The 24,253-nt window shown below is 36.7% G+C and overlaps 1 protein-coding gene across 1 annotated transcript; it reads right to left on the bottom strand.

The window, feature by feature from the left end:
• Positions 1 to 13,413: 13,413 nt before the first annotated feature.
• Positions 13,414 to 23,618, bottom strand: LOC117317917. Its single transcript, XM_033872884.1, has 3 exons — positions 23,055 to 23,618; positions 22,099 to 22,269; positions 13,414 to 14,642 (listed from the first exon to the last, which is right to left on the bottom strand). Exons 1-3 carry the CDS (start codon positions 23,398 to 23,400, stop codon positions 14,416 to 14,418), a joined length of 744 nt encoding a protein of 247 aa, XP_033728775.1. The 5' UTR covers positions 23,401 to 23,618; the 3' UTR covers positions 13,414 to 14,415.
• Between the last annotated feature and the right edge of the window lie 635 nt (positions 23,619 to 24,253).

Here is a 24,253-nt window from a genome sequence, read left to right on the forward strand (position 1 = left end):
TCCTTGAAGTAGTAGGCGACACCCTTATATTCTAAATGCCCGTTAGTCCGTACATGCTATAGTCCGAAGACTCGATAGTCCGAAAATAGGTAAATATTAGTAATGTTAATAACTAGATTTTAAGTCAGCATTACTCGAAAGGGCAAACATTTACGAGACGTTTTATTACAACAGTACTTGTTATTTATGTAATAATAAACTCGACAGGAGATATGCAATAACTTAAAATTATATCCGTCCTAAACTACTCAGGTATACGATTTAGAGTCGAAATGAATATTTCTTCATTTAACCGAAGGAAATGTCAGCACAATTTCCGGGTTACACCGGATTACATTTCCGCAGTACGCCCGCCCGTAGATATTAACAAACACGACATTGACTTTGACGTCATTCCATTAAAGATTAAGGAAATCTTTATCGGATTGACGCTTGGTGCTCATAGAAGGAAATAAAGTAATTGGAAGGGGATTAACAACGCTGATCTGTATCGTTACCTTTTACGTGGAAGACGCCAATATATAATACGTATCATGGGAATTTCAATAGTAGATTAGAAGTGTGTTATATGCAGGTACAGTTTCCGAAGCATTGCGGACTGCATTGGAATTGTCTTTTTTCCCTTTTTTTCCTGTTTTGAATCTATACACAGTTTCTAGCATCCATTTTCTGTATGGAATATGAGTAAAGATTTCTCCGGTTACAAGTCCGGTTCCCTGCCATAGTGGGACTTCTCGCCCGCTTCCATCAGGGCTGACGAAAGTGATTAATTAAAGTTCTCCCCTGCTTTATTGTCCTCCTAAAGTTAGGATTTATGGTGGATGGCATTTCATATTATAGTTTTACTTGTATATTAACGAAAAATATTTCTTGTATTTAATATGTCTATTGATATGACTGTTTTACTTATGTGTATAATGTAAAAGCTTACTTACATGTCCATGGGGCGTTTTATTAGTAAGAAACCCCCATCTTTTTTGGTTTGTAAACAAATAACTGGCATTTTTAATAAATGCTCATTTTTCGACAACCAAAGTGTTTGTTGTTTTATTGCCAAAAAACATAGCAGAGTAGTTGTGGGATTAATGTATGTTCCAACGTGCAAAATACGATGGTATAACTGATTTTGTAATAGTTGTTCAATGTCAATCGTGCAACTCTGTTTTCCGAAATAAAACATTATCAATGTGTTGTTGTTTGTTTGTTTCTTTGTTTTTGTTGATGTTGTTGTTTTTTTCTTTTTTTCGGTTTTTTTTTTTTTTTTTTTTTTTAATTCGCTTATGGCAATGAATTTCCATTGGTAATTGGTAGTTTCTTGTATTGATATCCGCTTACTAACATGCTTCCTAATATCTGGTGAAACTGGGTCTGCCGATGGCACGACGTTCCCAGGTCATAATACGAATATATATTACTGTAGGCGGGAAAATGGAAGGAAATCTATTTAACGGTCATGAACAAATCAGTTGAAATTTTCATCCTGAAGGCGTAATATTTCGGTATGGTAAGATGTACAATATTATATATAATATGTATCAAGGTATACAAATTTTAAAAAAATCTAAATAATCAAGAATAAATGTGTGACAACGGTTTGAGACAAGGAGGAAATGTATCTCCCTTTCTTTTTAGCCTGTGTCTAAATGATATCGAAGAATGTATGATACAAGATAATGTTAAAGGTGCAGAGTGTCTCAATGATAAATTTGAATCCGAACTTTTAACAAATATTCGACTTTTTATCCTCCTTTATGCAGACGACATCATATTATTTTCAGATAATCCAGATGATTTAAAATATCAACTGAATATTTTTAGCGATTATTGTAAAATACGGAAGTTAAAAGTAAATATTGGTTAAACAAAATGCATGTTTTTTTTTTTTTTTTTTTTTCAAAGGTAGATTTGTAAATAGAAATGTTTGCAATTTAGAGATGCTGAAAACATAGAATATATAGGAAAACTATACGTACCTGGGGACTGTTCACGCGCACGTGCTCTTTTAATGATGCTAAAAACCATATAAAAAAAGCCAAAATTGCTATGTATTACATTTTAAAAGTAGACAGAAAGCTTTAATCAATTAAATGTACATGTACATATGGAATCTTCGATGAAATAGTAAAACCTATCCTCCTATATGGATGTGAAGTGTGTGGTTACATAAATATCAAAACTGTTGAATGTTTCCATCTGACATCTTGTAAATTACTGATGGGTTTAAAAAAAAAAGTACATCTAATTGTATGATTATTCGGAAACTTGGAATATGGGGGTTTCAGTAGAAGTAAAATCAAAAATAATAGGTTATTGGTCACGAAAGCTCAATCGAAAAGAAGTAAATTGAATTATATCATGTTTTTGATGTTGAAAATAAAACAATTCATTAGTTGAGATTGATATAAACTGTTTTAAATGAATGTGGATTGACGAATATATGGAATTCCAAATTCCTGGGAATAGGTAACTCACCATGGGTAAAATTATCTCTAAAACAAATATTACATGACCAGTTTATACAAGAATTTACCAGTGAAGTTTTTATTTCCCTCTAAATCTATTTGTTATACATGTAGAATATATAGAAATAATTGTGATTTTGAAAATTATTTAGAATTATTAAATGGCAATGGGCGAAGGATATTGTGTAAATAGGACTTGTGATCATAAATTTATAGTAGAGACTGGAAGATGGCAAAATATAAAATATCAAAATACATGTATGATTTGTCATTACAATACACATCAGGCGCGGATCCAGGAATTTGGAAAATGGGAGGGGGGGGGGGGGGGGGGGTGTTATAGCAAACATTTAATCTTGTGCAGAGAAATGAAATGAAGTTTGTTTTGTTAAAGTTTGGTAAAAACTGAAAAGAGAGAGTATATCAGTAATAATGCAGTAACATTATGTAATTGGTTTTTCGCGCCATGTTTCTTGTCCCGGAAACTTCCTGCATTTTCTAAACTGAAACTACATGGAACAGATGACTGACAAAATATCCGGAATAACTATAATTCATTCATCCATTCATAAGATATATAATTATCATAATCAAAATTGATTAATAAAATGCTACCTATAATTATCATTCGCTGTTTAGGAATATCAAATACAACAATATCTGTCACTCTCCAGTCTCCCTGACTCCACGGTATCCCGATGCCAGTATATTGGTCAGTTTTATAACTTATACATGTAGAAGTTGACAGAGGGTTCTCTAAAATGACAAGATTTCAACAAGTCCAATACTTTGATTATTTCACATGTTTCATACCTCTGAATAGGAAATTAACTGAACCAACCAGTTGCGACGAGGTATTTGTCCTTCGATTCTATGGAATCATGAATATTTCATTTGAAACGTAGCACTTACTTTATGAGTTTTATTTATGTACCGTGACATCCACACAGATATAACTGTATTGGTAAATTATCACATCTTCTTTTTATTCGCGCGTGAATATAATCAGTCATACTCCGCTGAATCTGTCAATGATATAAAATATATATATGTGCTCAAATAGGAGACTGACGTAAACAGAATCGGGTTTCATCCCGTCTCTACAATGGCGACTTTGAAGAAACCTGATATTTTTCTGCATCCTTTGTGATGTTCTGATCCCCTAGGCACCATCCATCCATCCATCCATCCATCCATCCATCATCCATCCATCCATCCATCCAGCCAGCCAGCCAGCCAGCCAGCCATCCATCCATCCATCCATCCATCTCCATCCATCCATCCATCCATTCATCCATCCATCCATCCATCCATCCATCTCCATCCATCCATCCATCCATCCATCCATCCATCATCCATTTTTAAAGCAATCAGTAATACTGAGGATTGAGGACCATACTTGAAAATATTGTACATGTACATTTAGTTATTTCACACAGAAATAAATAAAATCAAATTAAATTAACTGCGTCATAATAGTTTATGGCATATATCTACTTGAAGTATTCCGAATGCTTATACTACTGGTGTATTATTGTATTAAAAAGGATATCGAACGGATGTGCCGAAACAGTAAATGGAACACTAATGGCACATTAAATACGTATTTATTTGTATAAAACGTCTAAATACAGCAAATAACACGATTAGAAACATCTCGTAAGCCACCTCCTATGTACGGAACATAAACAAGCAGCGACTTATTAGCATTTTCGGAAATGACATGCTGAATAATAGATGGTGAACGTGCAGGTGCGATAAGCAATGGCAATTAATGTGGACATTTCTCCTAGGTTTTCTGTTGTTAGTGAGTGTAAACAAGATCTCATTAAGGAAAGATTGACTAATGATGCATACAGGCTCTATATAGAAGAATATTTATTTTAAATATTAATTTCGTAAAGATTTCTGCATATCAGTGATGCTAGGGGCCAATCATATAGGGATCCATAGCAAACTGTATACAATACTAATTCTACATACAACTGTATATGTTCGTTAATATATAGTAGTAATGCAATGTGATGAAAGGAATAGAAATTTGAGGACCAAATAAATATCAAATAAATGTTCACGATTTTTGAAGTTTGTATATTGAAAACTATATTGATTCCGACGGTGACATAATGAAAGAGTAGATTGAGCCCGAAGAAGTGACACAATAAATATATATTGACGCCGACGGAGTGAGACATTGGATTGAGCCCGAAGGAGTGACACATTAGATCGATGCCGACGGAGTGACACAATAAATGTGACATTATATTAACGCCGACTGAGTGAGACATTAGATTGACGCCGACTGAGTGAGACAGTGGATTGACGCCGACTGAGTGAGACATTAGATTGACGCCGACTGAGTGAGACATTAGATTGACGCCGACTAAGTGAGACAGTGAATTGACGCCGACGGAGTGAGACAGTAGATTGCCGCCGACTGAGTGAGACATTAGATTGACGCCGACTGAGTGAGACATTAGATTGACGCCGACTGAGTGAGACATTATACTGACGCCGACGGAGTGAGACAGAAGATTGATGCCGACAGAGTGAGAGAGTAGATTAATGCCGACGGAGTGAGACAGTAGGTTGACGCCGACGGAGTGATACAGTAGGTTGACGCTGACAAGTGATACAGTAGATTGACGCCGACGGAGTGATTCAGTAGATTGATGTCGACGGAGTGAGACAGTAGATTGACGCCGACGGAGTGATTCAGTAGATTGATGTCGACGGAGTGAGACAGTAGATTGACGCCGACGGAGTTAGACAGTAGATTGCCTCCAACGGAGTAAGACAGAACATTGATGCCGACAGAGTGAGAGAGTAGATTAATGCCGACGGAGTGAGACAGTAGGTTGACGCCGACGGAGTGATACAGTAGGTTGACGCTGACAAGTGATACAGTAGATTGACGCCGACGGAGTGAGAGAGTAGATTGATGTCGACGGAGTGAGACAATTGATTGATGCCGACGGAGTGAGACAGTAGATTGATGCCGACGGAGTGAGAGAGTGGATTGATGCCGACGGAGTGAGACAGTAGATTGACGCCGACGGAGTGAGACAGTAGATAGATGTCGACGGAGTGAGACAGTAGATTGATGCCGATGGAGTGAGACAGTTGATTGATGCCGACGGAGTGAGACAGTAGATTGCTGCCGACGGAGTGAGAGAGTAGATTGATGTCGACGGAGTGAGACAATTGATTGATGCCGACGGAGTGAGACAGTAGATTGATGCCGACGGAGTGAGAGAGTGGATTGATGCCGACGGAGTGAGACAGTAGATTGACGCCGACGGAGTGAGACAGTAGATTGATGTCGACGGAGTGAGACAGTAGATTGATGCCGACGGAGTGAGACAGTTGATTGATGCCGACGGAGTGAGACAGTAGATTGATGCCGACGGAGTGAGACAGTAGATTGATGCCGACGGAGTTAGACAGTAGATTGACGCCGACGGAGTGAGACAGAAGATTGTTGCCGACAGAGTGAGAGAGTAAATTGACGCCGACGGAGTAAGACAGAAGATTGACGCCGACGTAGTTAGACAGTAGATTGACGCCGACGGAGTGAGACAGAAGATTGTTGCCGACAGAGTGAGAGAGTAAATTGACGCCGACGGAGTGAGACAGTAGATTGACGCCGACGGAGTAAGACAGTGGATTGCTGCCGACGGAGTGAGACAGTAGGTTGACGCCGACGGAGTGATTCAGTAGATTGGCGTCGACGGAGTGACACAGTTGATTGATGCCGACGGAGTGAGACAGTAGATTGACGCCGACGGAGTGATCAAGTAGATTTACATCGACGGAGTAACACAGTAGGTTAACGTCGCTATAGTGACATAGTAAAGCTACACCGACGGTGTAACACATTAGGTTAACGTCGCTATAGTGACATAGTAGATATACGCCGACGGAGTAACACAGTAGCTTAACGTCGCTATAGTGACATAGTACAGTTACGCCGACGGTGTAACAAGTAGGTTAACGTCGCTATAGTGACATAGTAGATTAACGCCGACGGAGTAACAATGCAGGTTAACGTCGCTATAGTGCCATAGTAAAGTTACGCCCAAGGGATAACACAGTAGGTTAACGTCGCTATAGTGACGTAGTAGATTTACGCTGACGGAGTAACACAGTAGGTTAACGTCGCTATAGTGACATACTAGATATACGCTGACGGAGTAACACGTACAGTAGGTTAACGTCGCTATAGTGACATTGTAGATTAACGCCGACAGAGTAACACAGTAGGTTAACGTCGCTATAGTGATATAGTAGATATACGCCGACGGAGTAATACAGTAGGTTAACGTCGCTATAGTGACATTGTAGATTAACGCCGACGGAGTAACACAGTAGGTTAACGTCGCTATAGTGACATTGTAGATTAACGCCGACGGAGTAACACAGTAGGTTAACGTCGCTATAGTGACATAGTAGATGTTTGTCGACAGAGTAACACAGTAGGTTAACGTCGCTATAGTGACATAGTAGATTAACGCCGACGGAGTAACACAGTAGGTTAACGTCGCTATAGTGACATAGTAGATTTGACCCGATGGAGTCACACAGTAGGTTAACGTCGCTATAGTGACATAGTAGATTAATGCCGACGGAGTAACACAGTAGGTTAACGTCGCTATAGTGACATAGTAGATTTAACCCGATGGAGTCACACAGTAGGTTAACATCGCTAAAGTGACGAGAACTATATCGATGAAATTGTAAATATACGTAATTGTTAACATTAATTCAATTTGAAAAATATCAACATATAAAATGTCACATGTGATATCAATATATAAAATGTCACATGTGATATCAATATATGAAATGTCACCTGTGATATCAACATATGAAATGTCACGTGATAAATATATAAAATGTCACATGTGATATCAACATATAAAATGTCACGTGATATCAATATAAAAAAAGTCACATGTGAAATAAATATATAAAATGTCACATGTGATATCAACATATAAAATGTCACATGTGATATCAACATATAAAATGTCACGTGATATCAACATATAAAATGTCACATGTGAAATCAATATATAAAATGTCATGTGATATCAACATATAAAATATCACATGTGAAATCAACATATAAAATGTCACGTGATATCAACATATAAAATGTCACGTGATATCAACATATAAAATGTCACATGTGATATCAACATATAAAATGTCACGTGATATCAACCTATGAAATGTCACATGTGATATCAACATATAAAATGTCACATGTGATATCAACATATAAAATGTCACGTGATATCAACCTATGAAATGTCACATGTGATATCAACATATAAAATGTCACATGTGAAATCAATATATAAAATGTCATGTGATATCAACATATAAAATATCACATGTGAAATCAACATATAAAATGTCACGTGATATCAATATATAAAATGTCATGTGATATCAACATATAAAATATCACATGTGAAATCAACATATAAAATGTCACGTGATATCAACATATAAAATGTCACGTGATATCAACATATAAAATGTCACATGTGATATCAACATATAAAATGTCACGTGATATCAACCTATGAAATGTCACATGTGATATCAACATATAAAATGTCACATGTGATATCAACATATAAAATGTCACGTGATATCAACCTATGAAATGTCACATGTGATATCAACATATAAAATGTCACATGTGAAATCAATATATAAAATGTCATGTGATATCAACATATAAAATATCACATGTGAAATCAACATATAAAATGTCACGTGATATCAATATATAAAATGTCACATGTGATATCAACATATGAAATGTCACATGTGATATCAACATATAAAATGTCACGTGATATCAACATATAAAATGTAACATGTGATATCAACATATAGAATGTCACGTGATATCAACATATAAAATGTCACATGTGATATCAACATATAAAATGTCACGTGATATCAACATATAAAATGTCACATGCGATATCAACACATAAAATGTCATGTGATATCAACGTATAAAATGTAACATGTGATATCAACATATATAATGTCACGTGATATCAACATATAAAATGTCACATGTGATATCAACATATAAAATGTCACATGTAATATCAACATATAAAATGTCACATGTGATAACAACATATAAAATGTCACATGTGATATCAACATATGAAATGTCACGTGTGATATCAACATATAAAATGTCATGTGATATCAACATATAAAATGTAACATGTGATATCAACATATAGAATGTCACGTGATATCAACATATAAAATGTCACATGTGATATCAACATATAAAATGTCATGTGATATCAACATATAAAATGTAACATGTGATATCAACATATAGAATGTCACGTGATATCAACATATAAAATGTCACGTGATATCAACATATAAAATGTCACATGTTATATCAATATATAAAATGTCACATGTGATATCAATTTAGAAAATGTCACATGTGATATCAACATATAAAATGTCACATGTGATATCAACATATAAAATGTCACGTGATATCAACATATAAAATGTCACGTGATATCAACATATAAAATGTCACGTGATATCAACATATAAAATGTCACATGTGATATCAACATATAAAATGTCACCTGATATCAACGCATAAAATGTCACATGTGATATCAACATATAAAATGTCACGTGATATCAACCTATGAAATGTCACATGTGATATCAACCTATGAAATGTCACATGTGATATCAACATATAAAATGTCACAAGCGATATCAACATATAAAATGTCACATGTGATATCAACATATGAAATGTCACATGTGATATCAACATATAAAATGTCACGTGATATCAACATATAAAATGTAACATGTGATATCAACATATAAAATGTCACGTGATATCAACATATAAAATGTCACATGTGATATCAACATATAAAATGTCACATGTGATATCAACATATAAAATGTCACATGTGATATCAACATATAAAATGTCACGTGATATCAACATATAAAATGTCACGTGATATCAACATATAAAACGTCACGTGATATCAACGTATAAAATGTCACATGTGATATCAACGTATAAAATGTCACACGTGATATCAACATATGAAATGTCACATGTGATATCAACATATAAAATGTCACGTGATATCAACATATAAAATGTCACATGTGATATCAACATATAAAATGTCACGTGATATCAACATATAAAATGTCACGTGATATCAACATATGATATGTAACATGTGTTAGACTGCTTTCTTGTCTATCTTTGGATAAGGTTAAAAATGAAAATAAACACGAATTCAATGTAGCTAGTATTTTTTCTTGAATAAAACATTTCAATTTGTTTTAGATTTTGTATTGTTTATAAAGGCTAGACAAGGTTAGTTAAGATACCTGCGAGAAAAAATAAGAAATTCATTATAAAAAACATATAAATGAAATGTTAAAAAATCAGCCATGCTTTGTGATATGCAGATTGCATTGCTGTTGAGATGTATGCTGAAAGGATCGATACAGAGTAAGGATACCGCCACCAGACGTCGATTCGATACAAGACTATACACCAGTTCTTATCTACCAATAGAATCTATTGTAATATAATGATCAATTATATATACAGTAGCACGGTAACTAAGGGAACAGCTATCAACAAACCATTGGTAATTGTTGGAATGTGATAAGGAGAGAATTACTTCCGAACCAGTCATTATCTAAAAAAAAAAAAAAAACATTTGTCATGCGATATGAGATGTGACTGGTCGATAGTTTCATAAGAGAAGAATTCTCAAGTATCATGCTATTTGAGTCTACACAAGATATCAATACCGCTGTCTAATGAGGCGAGGGACACTGCAACAACTCTCAACAATCGTTCAGTCGAGTGGCACATAAAATAGTTGTTAACTTACTCAAGATGGATGTTATCATAGCGTCACTATACAAGTACATACTTCATTATAGCGTCATTATACAAGTAGATATTTCATGATAGAGTCAACATACAAGTACATACTTCATTAAAGTGTCAATATACAAGTACATACTTCATTATAGCGTCACTATACAAGTACACACTTTATCATAGCGTCAACAACAAGTACATACTTTATCATAGCGTCAACATACAAGTACATACTTCATTATAGCGTCAATATACAAGTTCATACTTCATCATAACGTCAACATACAAGTACGCACTTCATCATAGCGTCAACATGCAAGTACACACTTTATCATAACGTCAATAACCATGTACACACTTTAGCATAGCGTCACTATACAAGTACATATTTCATCATAGCGTCCCTACACCAAGTACATACTTTATCATAGCGTCAAGAAACAAGTAAACCCTTTATCATAGCGTCATCATGCAAGTACACACTTTATTATTGCGTCACTATACAAGGACACACTTTATCATAGCATCAACAGTAAACTAGAGGCAGGCAGGTACTGTTCATATTTTACCATAGCGTCGAATAGAGCACCTTACCGTTGTGTCAATTTATTAACTTTATCGCAGATTCAACATTAACATAAACAATTGAAGTATATGATTTTTTACAAGAACCTGCACTACGAGCAGTATGCAAATTAAACGTTTATGAACACCAAATCAAAGTATATAGACAGATAATACATTGTTGAGACAGAAATAAAGCCATAGATATCGCCAACACACTGAAGTAACATTGGTCTCGGTTCGATATGTTCATTATGCCAAAGGCCTGATTAAACGACGTTCTAGACTCTAAATAACGCGATCAGATTTTCACACGTTATTTTGTTTTCTACAGTGTTAAACCAGTTTTTCTTCAATTTAAACTGCCGTCGAAGACGAGAAAAAGAAATTATTAATTGCGAATTTATTCGTTTATAGTTTTTTCACTCAGACTATAGAAGGGAGGCAATCAAATGTTCAGGTGGACCGTATATGTATCATTAGCTGTATTATCTCTCGTAAGCATATTTTTCAACAGGGGTCAACTTAGGCTCCATCTTTACACTGAATAACGCGTGAAAATATATAAATATAATTTCTATTATGATAAATATGATGTCATTTCTTCAGCAGGCCATCCTCCAGTTGGAAAACGGACCACCCACAACGCACCTTGCGCTTAATATTGATCTCAGTATTTTGTTCTTAATTGTAAAGGAGTTATTTCCCTTCCCTCGATATGTTCATGAAGGCACTGGAAAAAATGTCCGGAATTTCAAGGTTTCGGTGGGTTTGCCACCTTGGAGTTTTCACCATGGTTTTTTTTTCAGAACAGGGATTTTTATAAAAATCTTTTTTTTTTAAAAAAAGGAAGAATAACGAAGTGTTATAGAATAAATTCTTTTTGAAATTGGACAGGCCGGGTTACTTCACTGGTTGAATTATACAATTGACAGCCCCGTGTAAAACCTTTCATTTTGTTACTTGTTACTAGATATGGAGGACCGCGGTGGCCGAGTGGTTAAGGTGTCCCAACACTTTATCACTAGCCCTCCACCTCTGTGTTGCGAGTTTGAAACCAACTTGGGCTGTTGCCAGGTACTGACCGTAGGCTGGTGTTTTTTCTCCGTGTACTCCGGCTTTTCTCACTCACGTCATTATATTACCCTGTTGATAATAGGACATTAAGCAAAATTAACCAAACCGATTTGTTAGGCTGAGCCCATCAAATCAAATTTGGATTCTGTTTTAATTTTTTGGGGGCAAATCTGGAAATTGTGATAATTTGATGTGTGATTTTCAACTGCACGATGAAACAGAACTGGGTACTGTACATGATAAATTTCATGGGGCTAAAATTTCGCGGTTGTTGATAACAGGAAATACTTCTTTATATTTGTTTGTATGACTAGATATTCGCTTGCTATCTTTATTTTCTTGTTATATTTAATGACTATCTTGAAATTTTTGAAATTAAAAAGGTACACACGTTATCATACTCTATTGTCCTGTGGTCACTTCCCTGTTCTCAGTTTGAAAACATGACATTATTAGGATTTGATCTTGATGTTCAATATCATGTACATAACTTTTGATTTATTTAGAGTAGCCTAGTAGGAATATGTCAGTATCCTGTTTCTTTGTGAGTAGTTGGTGTTGAAGATGCATTCCACTATCGTATTATTTGTCCAAAGTTCGTTAATCAGAAACGATTTATGTTTAAAACCTTTCATAATTTGAATGGAGACTTCAATTTAAAAGATATTTTGTGGTGAAAAGGTGACAGTTATACAGTACATTCCAAACAAACACCGATACTGTCAAATATGTAGAAACGTTTTTACTTACAACACAGCGTATCGATACTACCTGAATAAACCCTTCACAACTGGCATAGACTCTGTACTCTTTCCACTTCCCTTCCTACATCCAATCGATTTTCTCCTTATATCATTTCTAAAATTGATTTAAAAAAAAATACATCTGCTATTTTCATCTTGTTTTGGCAAAAGATTTAACAGTAATGTGTATTCAGGTGAGAGAAATTCCCAGAGTTTTATTTGTGGGCTGGGCAATACACTTTTGGTTTGTTTTTGTTTAACGCCATATTAACAGCCAGGATCATTTAAGGACGTGCTAGGTTTTGGAGGTGAAGGAAAGCCGGAGTACCCGGAGAAAAACCACCGGCCTACGGTCAGTACCTGGCAACTGCCCCACCTAGGTTTCGAACTCGGCCACCGCGGCCCCTACAATACACGCATACATGTATGTAAAATATATAGAAAAAAAACATTCTAGCCTGTTTTTTGTCAGGGGAAGTTAGTTAAGTGTGTAATTTGTTGAAAATTAAGGTGAATTTTTGGTGCTGAATTCAACACAAGATGGTGGCCCCAATAATGGCATATGAAAAAAAGTTCAAATTGGTAGAATTAAAAAAAAAAGTTTATTTACAGATTTGCGAGATGACATTCTTCAAAATAAGGGCTAGTAGACCAGTGTTTAAAAAAAACTCCACTTAAGCAGGACAGTGATAAACGTTAACATTATCGTCTATTGGAAATCATATTGTTCCGTGGTTCTGTTAATACGTTTTTTTATATATATAATCGGAAACAACACATTGTAATATCAGAGATATCATCGGATAATTGACTGTCATTTTGACTGTAAAAAATATATTTATTGACAATGTTTAGAATTAATAGCATAAGAACAGCGTGCCACAACTTCAGTATCGGGTCCCTCGTTCCGTAATTATGTTCGATGTAAATTCAAGGAATCAAACAATATTCGCCGCTGTCAACAAAGTAAACAACCCAAGTGTCATTATCACGGAAATCATCAATGTCCGGCGACTTACAATCGGGCGTTTCTTTAGTAAATGTGACTCGACAGTTTATAAAATGCTGTCAAGTTGTTTAAATAATAGTCAAAGAGCCTGCAACGCCACATGAAACTCTTCACTTCTTTTCATATAAACATGTTTTCGACGAAAAGTATGATGACTGCTCCTCTCGTACCATGCTTCGATCGTTACCTTAACCGGAAGTTGCTTTAATCCAGGCGCCACTATCGCCGTACTAGGGGCGATAACTCAAATAAAGCTATGTGGATAGGTCTATAGTAAGCGCTCGAAGTAGGCCCTCGTACATGCGGTTGTCGTCATCCTTAGACGAACGTTTGAACAATACAAACGAGTTTGTCACTGCATTGCCTGATTAGGGAGATAACAGCTGTCATAAAAGGTAATTTGGGGTTACTGGTAAGTATAATAGTATTGACTTAGCCTTCACGAGTTATCGCCCTTGATGTGAAACTCTCTAATATCTTCGGTAATGAAGTTAGTCCTAGTCCGCCATTCAAAGAGTCGGGTTGTTTGTTTTGAGTTCTCTACAGTAAGTGCTAGCTTTATCAGCTATAACACTATCAGTTTACATTTTTACTATAAATTTACGGCGCCCCATTTTAAGGACGGCGGATCTCGCATATAATTCCAGCCGTCCATTCCACTGGGTAGTCATGCCATTCCCAGCCATGGTAAGGTTTGGTTCCTATGCAGTGGCCAAAGTTATCCGGTTCTCCGCCGTCCCAGTACGTGTACGTCAGCTCCATGCCAGTTTTCCCTAGCTTCCACACAGATAGGTGACTATCCAGGAAAGCGTCGAAGAAAGTCCCATCGATGTTTTCGCTCACTGTTAAATCAAAAAGAAAATTAAAGGCCGAATTAAAAATGATAAGCGCTGACTGACAGGTAGCCACAGAATATATAAAATGGTCCGCATAGTATTCAGAAATCCGTATAATTATCACTAGAACCTGAAAAATGATAGGAACGTCCTAATAATGGTAACTTAAACGACTCAGAATAACACGAGATAGAATGTTCACGTTAAATTATCAATTAAAAATTAAAGAAATTTGTTTGTTTATTTATAAAAAATATACAACATTTCATTCTTGTTTTAAGTCGACCATAATTACTCTTTTTCAGAGATGAAACAGCTGTAATATAGGTAAATAACCAGGGGGTCCACTTACAGAATGGATAACTAATACAACATAAGTACATGTATAAAATATAACGGCTGTGTGAAGTTAGCTCAACATACGACATACGACATACGACATTCAAAACTTCATATCTTGTGTTTTTACCAGCCAACGAGGTAACTTTTGAATGTTCAGCGGCTAAACATACGACATAGGACTTTCAGATTTTGACTGTTCAGCCGCTGAACATACGACATACGACATTCAGAATTTGAATGTTCAGCCGCTGAACATACGACATACGACATTCAAAACTTCATATCTTGTGTTTTTACCAGCCAACGAGGTAGCTTTTGAATGTTCAGCGGCTGAACATACGACATACGACATTCTAATATTGAATGTTCAGCCGCTGAACATACGACATACGACATTCAAAACTTCATATCTTGTGTTTTTACCAGCCAACGAGGTAACTTTTGAATGTTCAGCCGCTGAACATACGACATACGACATTCTAATATTGTATGTTCAGCCGCTGAACATACGACATACGACATTCAAAACTTCATATCTTGTGTTTTTACCAGCCAACGAGGTAACTTTTGAATGTTCAGCGGCTGAACATACGACATACGACATTCAAATATTGAATGTTCAGCCGCTGAACATACGACATACGACATTCAAAACTTCATATCTTGTGTTTTTTCGTATGTCGTATGTTCAGCGGCTAAACATTCAAAATTTGAATGTCGTATGTCGTATGTCGAGTCGCTGAACATTCAAAATTTGAATGTCGTATGTCGTATGTCGAGCCGCTGAACATTCAAAATCAAAATCTGAATGTCGTATGTCGTATGTTCAGCGGCTGAACATTCAAAATCTGAATGCCGTATGTCGTTTGTTGAGCCGCTGAACATTCAAAAGTTACCTCGTTGGCTGGTAAAAACACAAGATATGAAGATTTGAATGTCGTATGTCGTATGTTCAGCGGCTGAACATTCAAAATCTGAATGTCGTATGTCGTATGTTCAGCGGCTGAACATTCAAAATTTGAATGTCGTATGTCGTATGTCGGGCCGCTGAACATTCAAAATCAAAATCTGAATGTCGTATGTCGTATGTCGTATGTTCAGTTGCTGAACATTCAAAATTTGAATGTCGTATGTCGTATGTCGAGCCGCTGAACATTCAAAATCAAAATCTGAATGTCGCATGTCGTATGTTCAGCGGCTAAACATTCAAAATTTGAATGTCGTATGTCGTATGTCGAGTCGCTGAACATTCAAAATTTGAATGTCGTATGTCGTATGTCGAGCCGCTGAACATTCAAAATCAAAATCTGAATGTCGTATGTCGTATGTTCAGCGGCTGAACATTCAAAATCTGAATGCCGTATGTCGTTTGTTGAGCCGCTGAACATTCAAAAGTTACCTCGTTGGCTGGTAAAAACACAAGATATGAAGATTTGAATGTCGTATGTCGTATGTTCAGCGGCTGAACATTCAAAATCTGAATGTCGTATGTCGTATGTTCAGCGGCTGAACATTCAAAATTTGAATGTCGTATGTCGTATGTCGGGCCGCTGAACATTCAAAATCAAAATCTGAATGTCGTATGTCGTATGTCGTATGTTCAGTTGCTGAACATTCAAAATTTGAATGTCGTATGTCGTATGTCGAGCCGCTGAGCATTCAAAATCAAAATCTGAATGTCGCATGTCGTTTGTTCAGCGGCTGAACATTCAAAATCTGAATGTCGTAGGTCGTATGTTGAGCCGCTAAACATTCAAAAGTTACCTCGATGGCTGGCAAAAACACAAGATATGAAGATTTGAATGTCGTATGTTGTATGTTCAGCGGCTGAACATTCAAAATCTGAATGTCGTATGTTCAGCGGCTGAACATTCAAAATCTGAATGTCGTTTGTCGAGCCGCTGAACATTCAAAATCAAAATCTGAATGTCGTATGTCGTATGTTCAGTGGCTGAACATTCAAAATTTGAATGTCGTATGTCGTATGTCGAGTCGCTGAACATTCAAAATCAAAATCTGAATGTCGTATGTCGTATGTTCAGCGGCTGAACATTCAAAATCTGAATGTCGTATGTCGTATGTTCAGCCGCTGAACATTCAAAAGTTACCTCGTTGGCTGGTAAAAACACAAGATATGAAGTTTTGAATGTCGTTTGTCGTATGTCGTATGTTAAGCTAACTTCACACAGCCAAATATAACAGCCAGTTATGCATGTAACACATACTTATGTATACTAAATATTGAACTATAGTGGAACATAGTAGTGCTTAGTCGTACTTTGAACATAGCGAGAGACAAATAAAACACATCATAGTCTGGAACAGGATCAAAGAGTTTAAATTACATTTAATCCTGTTTCAAACACTATATTTTCTGACCTGGTACTAAAAACACATTTGCTCAGCTAGATTATGGCACTTGAATACATTTTAAATAATCTCCGTAAAGTAAACAGCTGTTATTGGGATTTTCCTCAATATGAATACAATCAATACAATACGACTATTGTTCTATGGTTAAATGGCATCAGTACCAAAGTATGAGATTTGTAATAGGTCAAACAAAATAACAGTTAAAGCAAGCCTTCGAACGATCATGGATTTACATATTGATACAATCTGTTCCGAACAATAAATTGTTGCTAATAGTTACACACGTTGTAATGTTAATACCATCGACAGCATACATCCCAAACGTTATAAATGAAGGTCCGGGCATAAGTGCTTAATGTTAACCACGGCATGCTATATGTGACCAGCATTGTCACTGTCGGCCATCGTGCTGGCAATGATGGGGTACGTGCATTTGCTTGTCACCATTTTTTTCACGAATTTGGGCTTGAATCGTTGGTAACGATTGTCAAAGGTATTGTTTGTCAGCGCTGTCATTTCCGAGACTGTCAACTCCCTGACACAGAGAGCCATAAGCCTGAAATTCTTGACATAACACATTAAGTTACATACTAAAAGCGGTTTTGTATAAACATTGCACTTCCCGTCTTCTTTAAACTAAAGTTTCCTCTGCATTTAGTGGTCGGGGTAACGCAGATGTCTAAGATTTTGCCGTCATAATTTCGTTTCCACTCATATATATGCTACACGGGATACGGATATAGTATGTACATGTACCAGTATATTAATAGATAAGATATCGGACTAATTGTGGTACGTTTGACTCATTAAAAAAATCGCGACAACAGTAGATCTAGAATTGAAAAGCATTGCCTTAGTCCAATTTTGATCTTACAATCACGAAAAAAAAGTGATTTCACATCATATGAGGTTGTCTGGTTATCGTCCTTGGTCAACTAGCACGCCGAGTTGTTCTAAAAAGTCATTTATAACGCACTTCACAACGCCAAATACTGCTACATGATTACCGACGGGGGCATCCGTGTTACTCCCAACACATATACTCCTCTATAAGAATTTGATAGTTTTGTGAATAAGAATGAAATTGACTTTGCTTTTGTTTAGTTACACCATTAAAATATGAAGATTGAACACCCTACTTTATATAAAACAACAAAACAGTTTATTAAAGCGTGCCTGAACAAAGTGAATCACTTATTTTTAAAGATTAATAGAATGTATTACCGCTGTGTTTTGTGGACAGGGATATCTCAACACTTTCGCCAGCGGTGTTTAAGGGCCTCAATGCCACTTTTATAGGACTCCCTTTCTTAGCTGTTCAGAAGGAACCATCCACTGCATGTATAACGTCATCATCGGACTAAAAGTGGGTGCCTGAAATACTGTAGCTGTTTTCAGTTTTGGAAATAGATGAAAACATGATGGAGCAAGATCAGGTGAATAAGACGGATGCTCAATCAATTTAAAGCCACAATCGTCAATGGCAGCCATGGCAATAACAGACTTGTGAACAGCAGCATTGTTCTGATGGAATAACACACCTTTAGTGAGCTTTCCGCTAAGTTTAATATTTTCCCGTAACTGCTTCAGAAGTGAAGCGTAGTGTGTGCCATTGATTGTTTGTCACTTTACCTTTGGGAGATACTATAAAGCAGAATACCATTCGCATCCCAGAAAACCGAGGCCATAACCTGCCCAGCTGATGGAACAGTCTTTGCCTTCATTGGCAGAGGAGAGCCAGGGTGCTTTCATTGTTTCGATTGTTGTTTGACCACTGGGGTAAAATGATGGACCCATGTGTCATCCATAGTGACAAATCTGTGAAAAAGTGGGAAGAATCTTCCTAAAAACGGTTAATATTAGCATGCGATGATATGAGCATGGTGTGCTTTTGATCAACTGTCAGAAGTCTTGGTACCCTTCGGGCCGAAAGCTTTCTCATTGCGAGATCCTCGGTCGGAATGGAATGTACTCCTTCCTGTGAAATACTAATGGCTATATATCTTTCTGTGGCTCGTCGGCGACATGCCTTCCAGGAGGGGGTCATCATCAATGCTCTGTCGGCCACGCTTAGATTCCGCCACCGACCTTTACACTGTAGCATATGAAGGGGCATTTTCCCCTAGTGTAGCTACCATATCATTATGGATATCCTTATGTGTTAAAAAAATTATGAAGATATTGGATCACTCCTCCTTCACCGATTTTGTCCATTTTGCAAAAACCGCTTATCTTGTTTACTTTAGAGTGCTACCTCGTCGATATAAACTAACCAAATGAGACAAGTCCTTGGATACACTGTCCTATATAGTCAGAGAAAAGTGGGACTTAAAAAGGACATAACTGAGTGCCTCCATCAATATGAGGCTCACAACATATCAATCAGTCCTCGTATGTCTTTAGCCGACGCATGATGCTGAAGACGTAACAGGCATATACATGTAGAATCTCTACTGTAGACACCTGGAGACGTTTGGATACAGTGTCAAACAATCTAGACGCCGATGAATAGGCCTACATTGATTACAGGTTAATGTAGGCTTTGATAGGATACCATGCACAGGAATTCCAACATATTCATATCATATTATTATAACAATAGATCTATTTGTTTGAACATTATCTAATAAAAAAAAAGAGTTATCTTGACAAAATGACAAATGAGTCCCGACAACGAGAACTGAGTGCATCGTCATGAATGGCACATGAACATAAAAACCGGTATGCTTAACATGTGTGTAAATCATTCCGCGGTGTTGATAACAAAAATAATAAAATGCGTAGTACAAGTATCGAAATGAATATTTATTACAATTCTGATAATATTTTCATGTGTATATTTCATACATAAAAACTCAATCAATGCATGAGTGCATCATTTACGAATGATATTACATTGTACTTCGAACTACATTTTTTGCACATATGCAGGCCTCGAGCTCACAGTTAGGCGAATGTCACCTGGTTTAAAAGTTCACTCAGAGTCTGAATACAAAATTTTCGGTCGCTTGGCTTTAGGAGCTTGTATTGGAGCGTTATTATTAATGGTGATGTTAAGTGTCCCGCCAGTTATAGTAGCACCTTGGAAAATGTTAGGGATTTCATATTCCGTGGATTTCGTACGAGATTTACACAAGGAAATGTTGTGCGCGGAGGACACATGTGTAATATTTGCTCGATTGTCCGAGGTAGATGCTCTAATGTCAATTTCATGTTGGTCCGCAGTTTTGACGGGGCGGTCAATTGATGATAGAATAGATGACATAGTTTGTTTTTGATTATTTCCGGTCACTGTGATTGCCTGTTCGTCAGGGACCTTTTCATCGAGTAGTTTTTTGATACGTGGGTTTTCGTACACTAGTGGTAGTTAGCCTTTTCCCCACAACGTTGTTATGGGAGCCACTGGTCAGAATACCACTTTTTGTAGCCATACTTTTCATGAGTTTGTATAAAATTCATTTCGGCCGACGGGTGCCCTGAGAAATCATTGGTCGTTCTGATGAGGTGTTTTGGTGTGTGTGACAGTGCCCAGGTAGAAGGGGTGTTCGTCGTAACAGAAATCGGTCGGTCTTTTTTCTTTATATATCTTGTGCGTAGCTACGGGGCACCTGTCGCTGTTAGGTTCGGCATACATGATAGGTTTTGAACACCTTGTGTTAGTAGTGTCTATTCCTGTCCTAGTTTTGGTTTGTCTTTCATTGAAATGTAAAAAAAAATCCCTGTTAAGTTCTTGATCATGTCAAAGTTGAATATCTCCCCAACACAGTTGTCGGTGTACTTCCCCTCTCCTCATTCCAAGATGCAGCCTATAATTAAACCAAAGTGTGTTGAGTAACGCCTCGGGAGTGTCGATACCTAATTGTTTCCATTCATATAGCATGTTTATTTCTGAATCTGAAATGGCGTCTGCGGGGATGGGTTTATTCCCAAATCCTTTCTGATATTAAGCTATAGCCGTAATGATGCCGTTTTAGGTATCGTTCCAACGATCCAAGAATACCCCTGAGATCGCGTGGCTGGTAATCGCTACCATCTTTTTGTCGTACACACAACATAAATTTGGACAGGAATTTGTCGAGTTGTTGGGCAGGTATTTGCTGTATTTGTCTGGATTCATTCTCACTACGTAAAAAACTCTCAAACAGTTTGATGTGACATCAAGTTTTCTTTTTAGTATTGGCGTTTTCGTTTGCATCACGGAATTGTCTGACGTCATCGACGTTCATTTTCACAAATCGACTGGGTGTAGGAGTTGTTGTCTGTTTAGTCTATATATATGGTTTGAAATGAGGGGAGACTCGACAAGTACAGAATTTTCAACAATTTCGTTCAATAAAGCTTGTGTTTCTGCGTTTGTAATTTCTTGCAAGTGTTTTCCAATATCAAAGTCTAGCAGATCGAACTCGTCGTCTGCTAGCCCTTTCACAAGTTCGTGTTTAGCCGCTGTTAAAATCGTTCCAGCGCAAAATAACTGTACCTTGTACATGTACATTCAATATGTTCCATTGGGTTTACATATGTCAACAATTGTTCAATTTTCACCATTCTTACCGACAGTAACATGTCAAAGGTCACCAAATATGAAGTGCGTTGCTTATGACGTAATAGTGCGTGTGAGCTGTCTTTTCCCTACCCCGGGAAAAGACAAGGTTATCTTTTCCATACCTAAAATAAAACGGGAATGCACCTGTGAAGTATGGGAGAATTATGTATCTTACATATGCAAAAGTGTGAGAATGATATTTACCGCATAAGTCGTGCGTCCAATCCTGCTTAGCCTGGCTGTCCACCGTCAGTAAATTTGCAGAAAAATTGGAACAAATTGCTATCGCGTCGGGACACGTATGGCTTCCTGGAGGAATGTAGTAGCATATGTCCAGTATCCGGTTGTGAACAAAATTTTCTTGCGAGCAGAAATCTATTAAATAGGAAATGGCTAGAACATGAACACAGCAAATCACAAGGGTTAGCTTGCCGGGAAACATGTCACAAGGGACAATTAATTGTTACAATAGCTAAAAACAATTTGACCAGTGTAAAATTAAGATACTATCTATCGTATAGTTTGATTACAATCTTCTTTACAAATTATTAAAATCAAATCCACTTTCTCATCACCTATCCGGCATCCTTTCCTATTTTTTCTTACGTTTGCTAAATCTATTCATTTTTATATCGTTATTTATTTTTAAGAGTGGTATTGCAGAACAAGGGGAAACAACCAATTCATGTCTGCTGACTGAAATAATTTTTGTTTTGATTTCTTTTTTAAATGCAAAATCATCAAAGCGCCTTGGAGATCACTTTCTCATCACACATCACACCTCTATGGCAAACTATCGGAATAATGCCATTTTTTTCAGCGTAGGCAACACCAAAGTAAATACTAGTATGCTCAAGTACAATGTAACTTGTTTATTTATTCATCAACTTGAAATAGCGGGGTTTTTCAAGTATGGAACAAATCTATCTAATTAGCAATTGTATTTCTAATTGTCGAACGGTATTTTAATATCATCTTTAAGTTTCATTGAATTGTGTAATTCCACTGAAGTAAATTTACCCCAAAAGTACATTTACATTAAACATATCACGTCAAGAAAATATCTCGTCAAGAAAAAAAAAGAAGCAAAAAGATTCATTTTAGTTGAGAGACTATGAAATCGGTCGTAAATTTTCTTTTAGCTAAATAGTGAATCTTACCTTCCTGCATGGAATAATATTCCCATCCACTTTCAGTGACTCCTCCGGAACCGGAAACTATTACATCGTGTAGACGACATTTCTTTTGGCCACTATGGTAACCAACCGAATCACAATTTAAGTCACTCAAACACTCACCCATGCATGCAATTTTCATTATATTCGTAAATTCTGCGATCAGGTCTGTGTTAATTCGCTTGTTGGTAAATACAGATTCCAGAGACGTGAATGTTGCTGATTTCATCGAATCATCTTCAACAGGAAGTGAAGACATGTGGGAGACAACAACAAAACCTGCTAACAGAACAATGAACCTATTCACGGCATTGGCGTCTATAAAAAGCATTACGTCCAACGTTATTTAGCCCGAATCTTTGGCAGTCCAATACTGAAAATAACGATATTTTACTGAACTTGAAGGACTAATTCACCTTTCCGTTCAGATTATGACATTTCGTCTGCAAATCCTGACTTTCCGTCGTCACCATATTGGTACAACACTTTAAGCCATTTTTTCATGGTCTCTGTTTGAGATATTTTATTTACGAGTAGAAACACCATTACAAGAGCATACCGTCTCTGAATGACAAAACTTCCACAAAGAATTGATTCAGACACAACCCTCTATCTTCCGATACATTCATTTGACATCAAACCGAGATGGTTTTCATATCTAACATTAGTTGTGATTGTGACAGATTTTAAAATATGGATCACCCTATTATGAAAACACTCAATTTCACCACAGTTGAGTGTATACTATTCGTATCTGTTACCATTGTTTCTACGAACACGTACAAATGTATATAGACCATTGTACATCATTTAGATTGTTTGTTTGCAAGAGGACGTTCAACTTCCGTTCTCCAAACCCATTTTATTGACCATCCTGAAAGAGGGGCATTAAACTGGCAGTGGTATTGATTTAACATATTGTAGAGAAGACGGGTGTATAGGTTCACCAGTCTTCCCTGGGAGACTATTAGGGGTGAAGGGGGGGAGCTATGTAAGCTTAAATGACACTTTCATGTAAAATTCTTCTTTATGAAAGAAGCCGAATCACATTGATGTAAAATTCACTTGAAGTTAAATACTGTAATAATTAGTAAAAGGGAACCTTGAATCAGCATGCGACAGCCTTTTACATTGTACCCGAACTTCACCCAGATCAGTCATGTCAGTAAAGCGCATGCGCGTCA

The sequence above is a fragment of the Pecten maximus genome, chromosome 19 (genome assembly GCF_902652985.1).
Source record: "Pecten maximus chromosome 19, xPecMax1.1, whole genome shotgun sequence".
Taxonomy (NCBI): domain Eukaryota; kingdom Metazoa; phylum Mollusca; class Bivalvia; order Pectinida; family Pectinidae; genus Pecten; species Pecten maximus.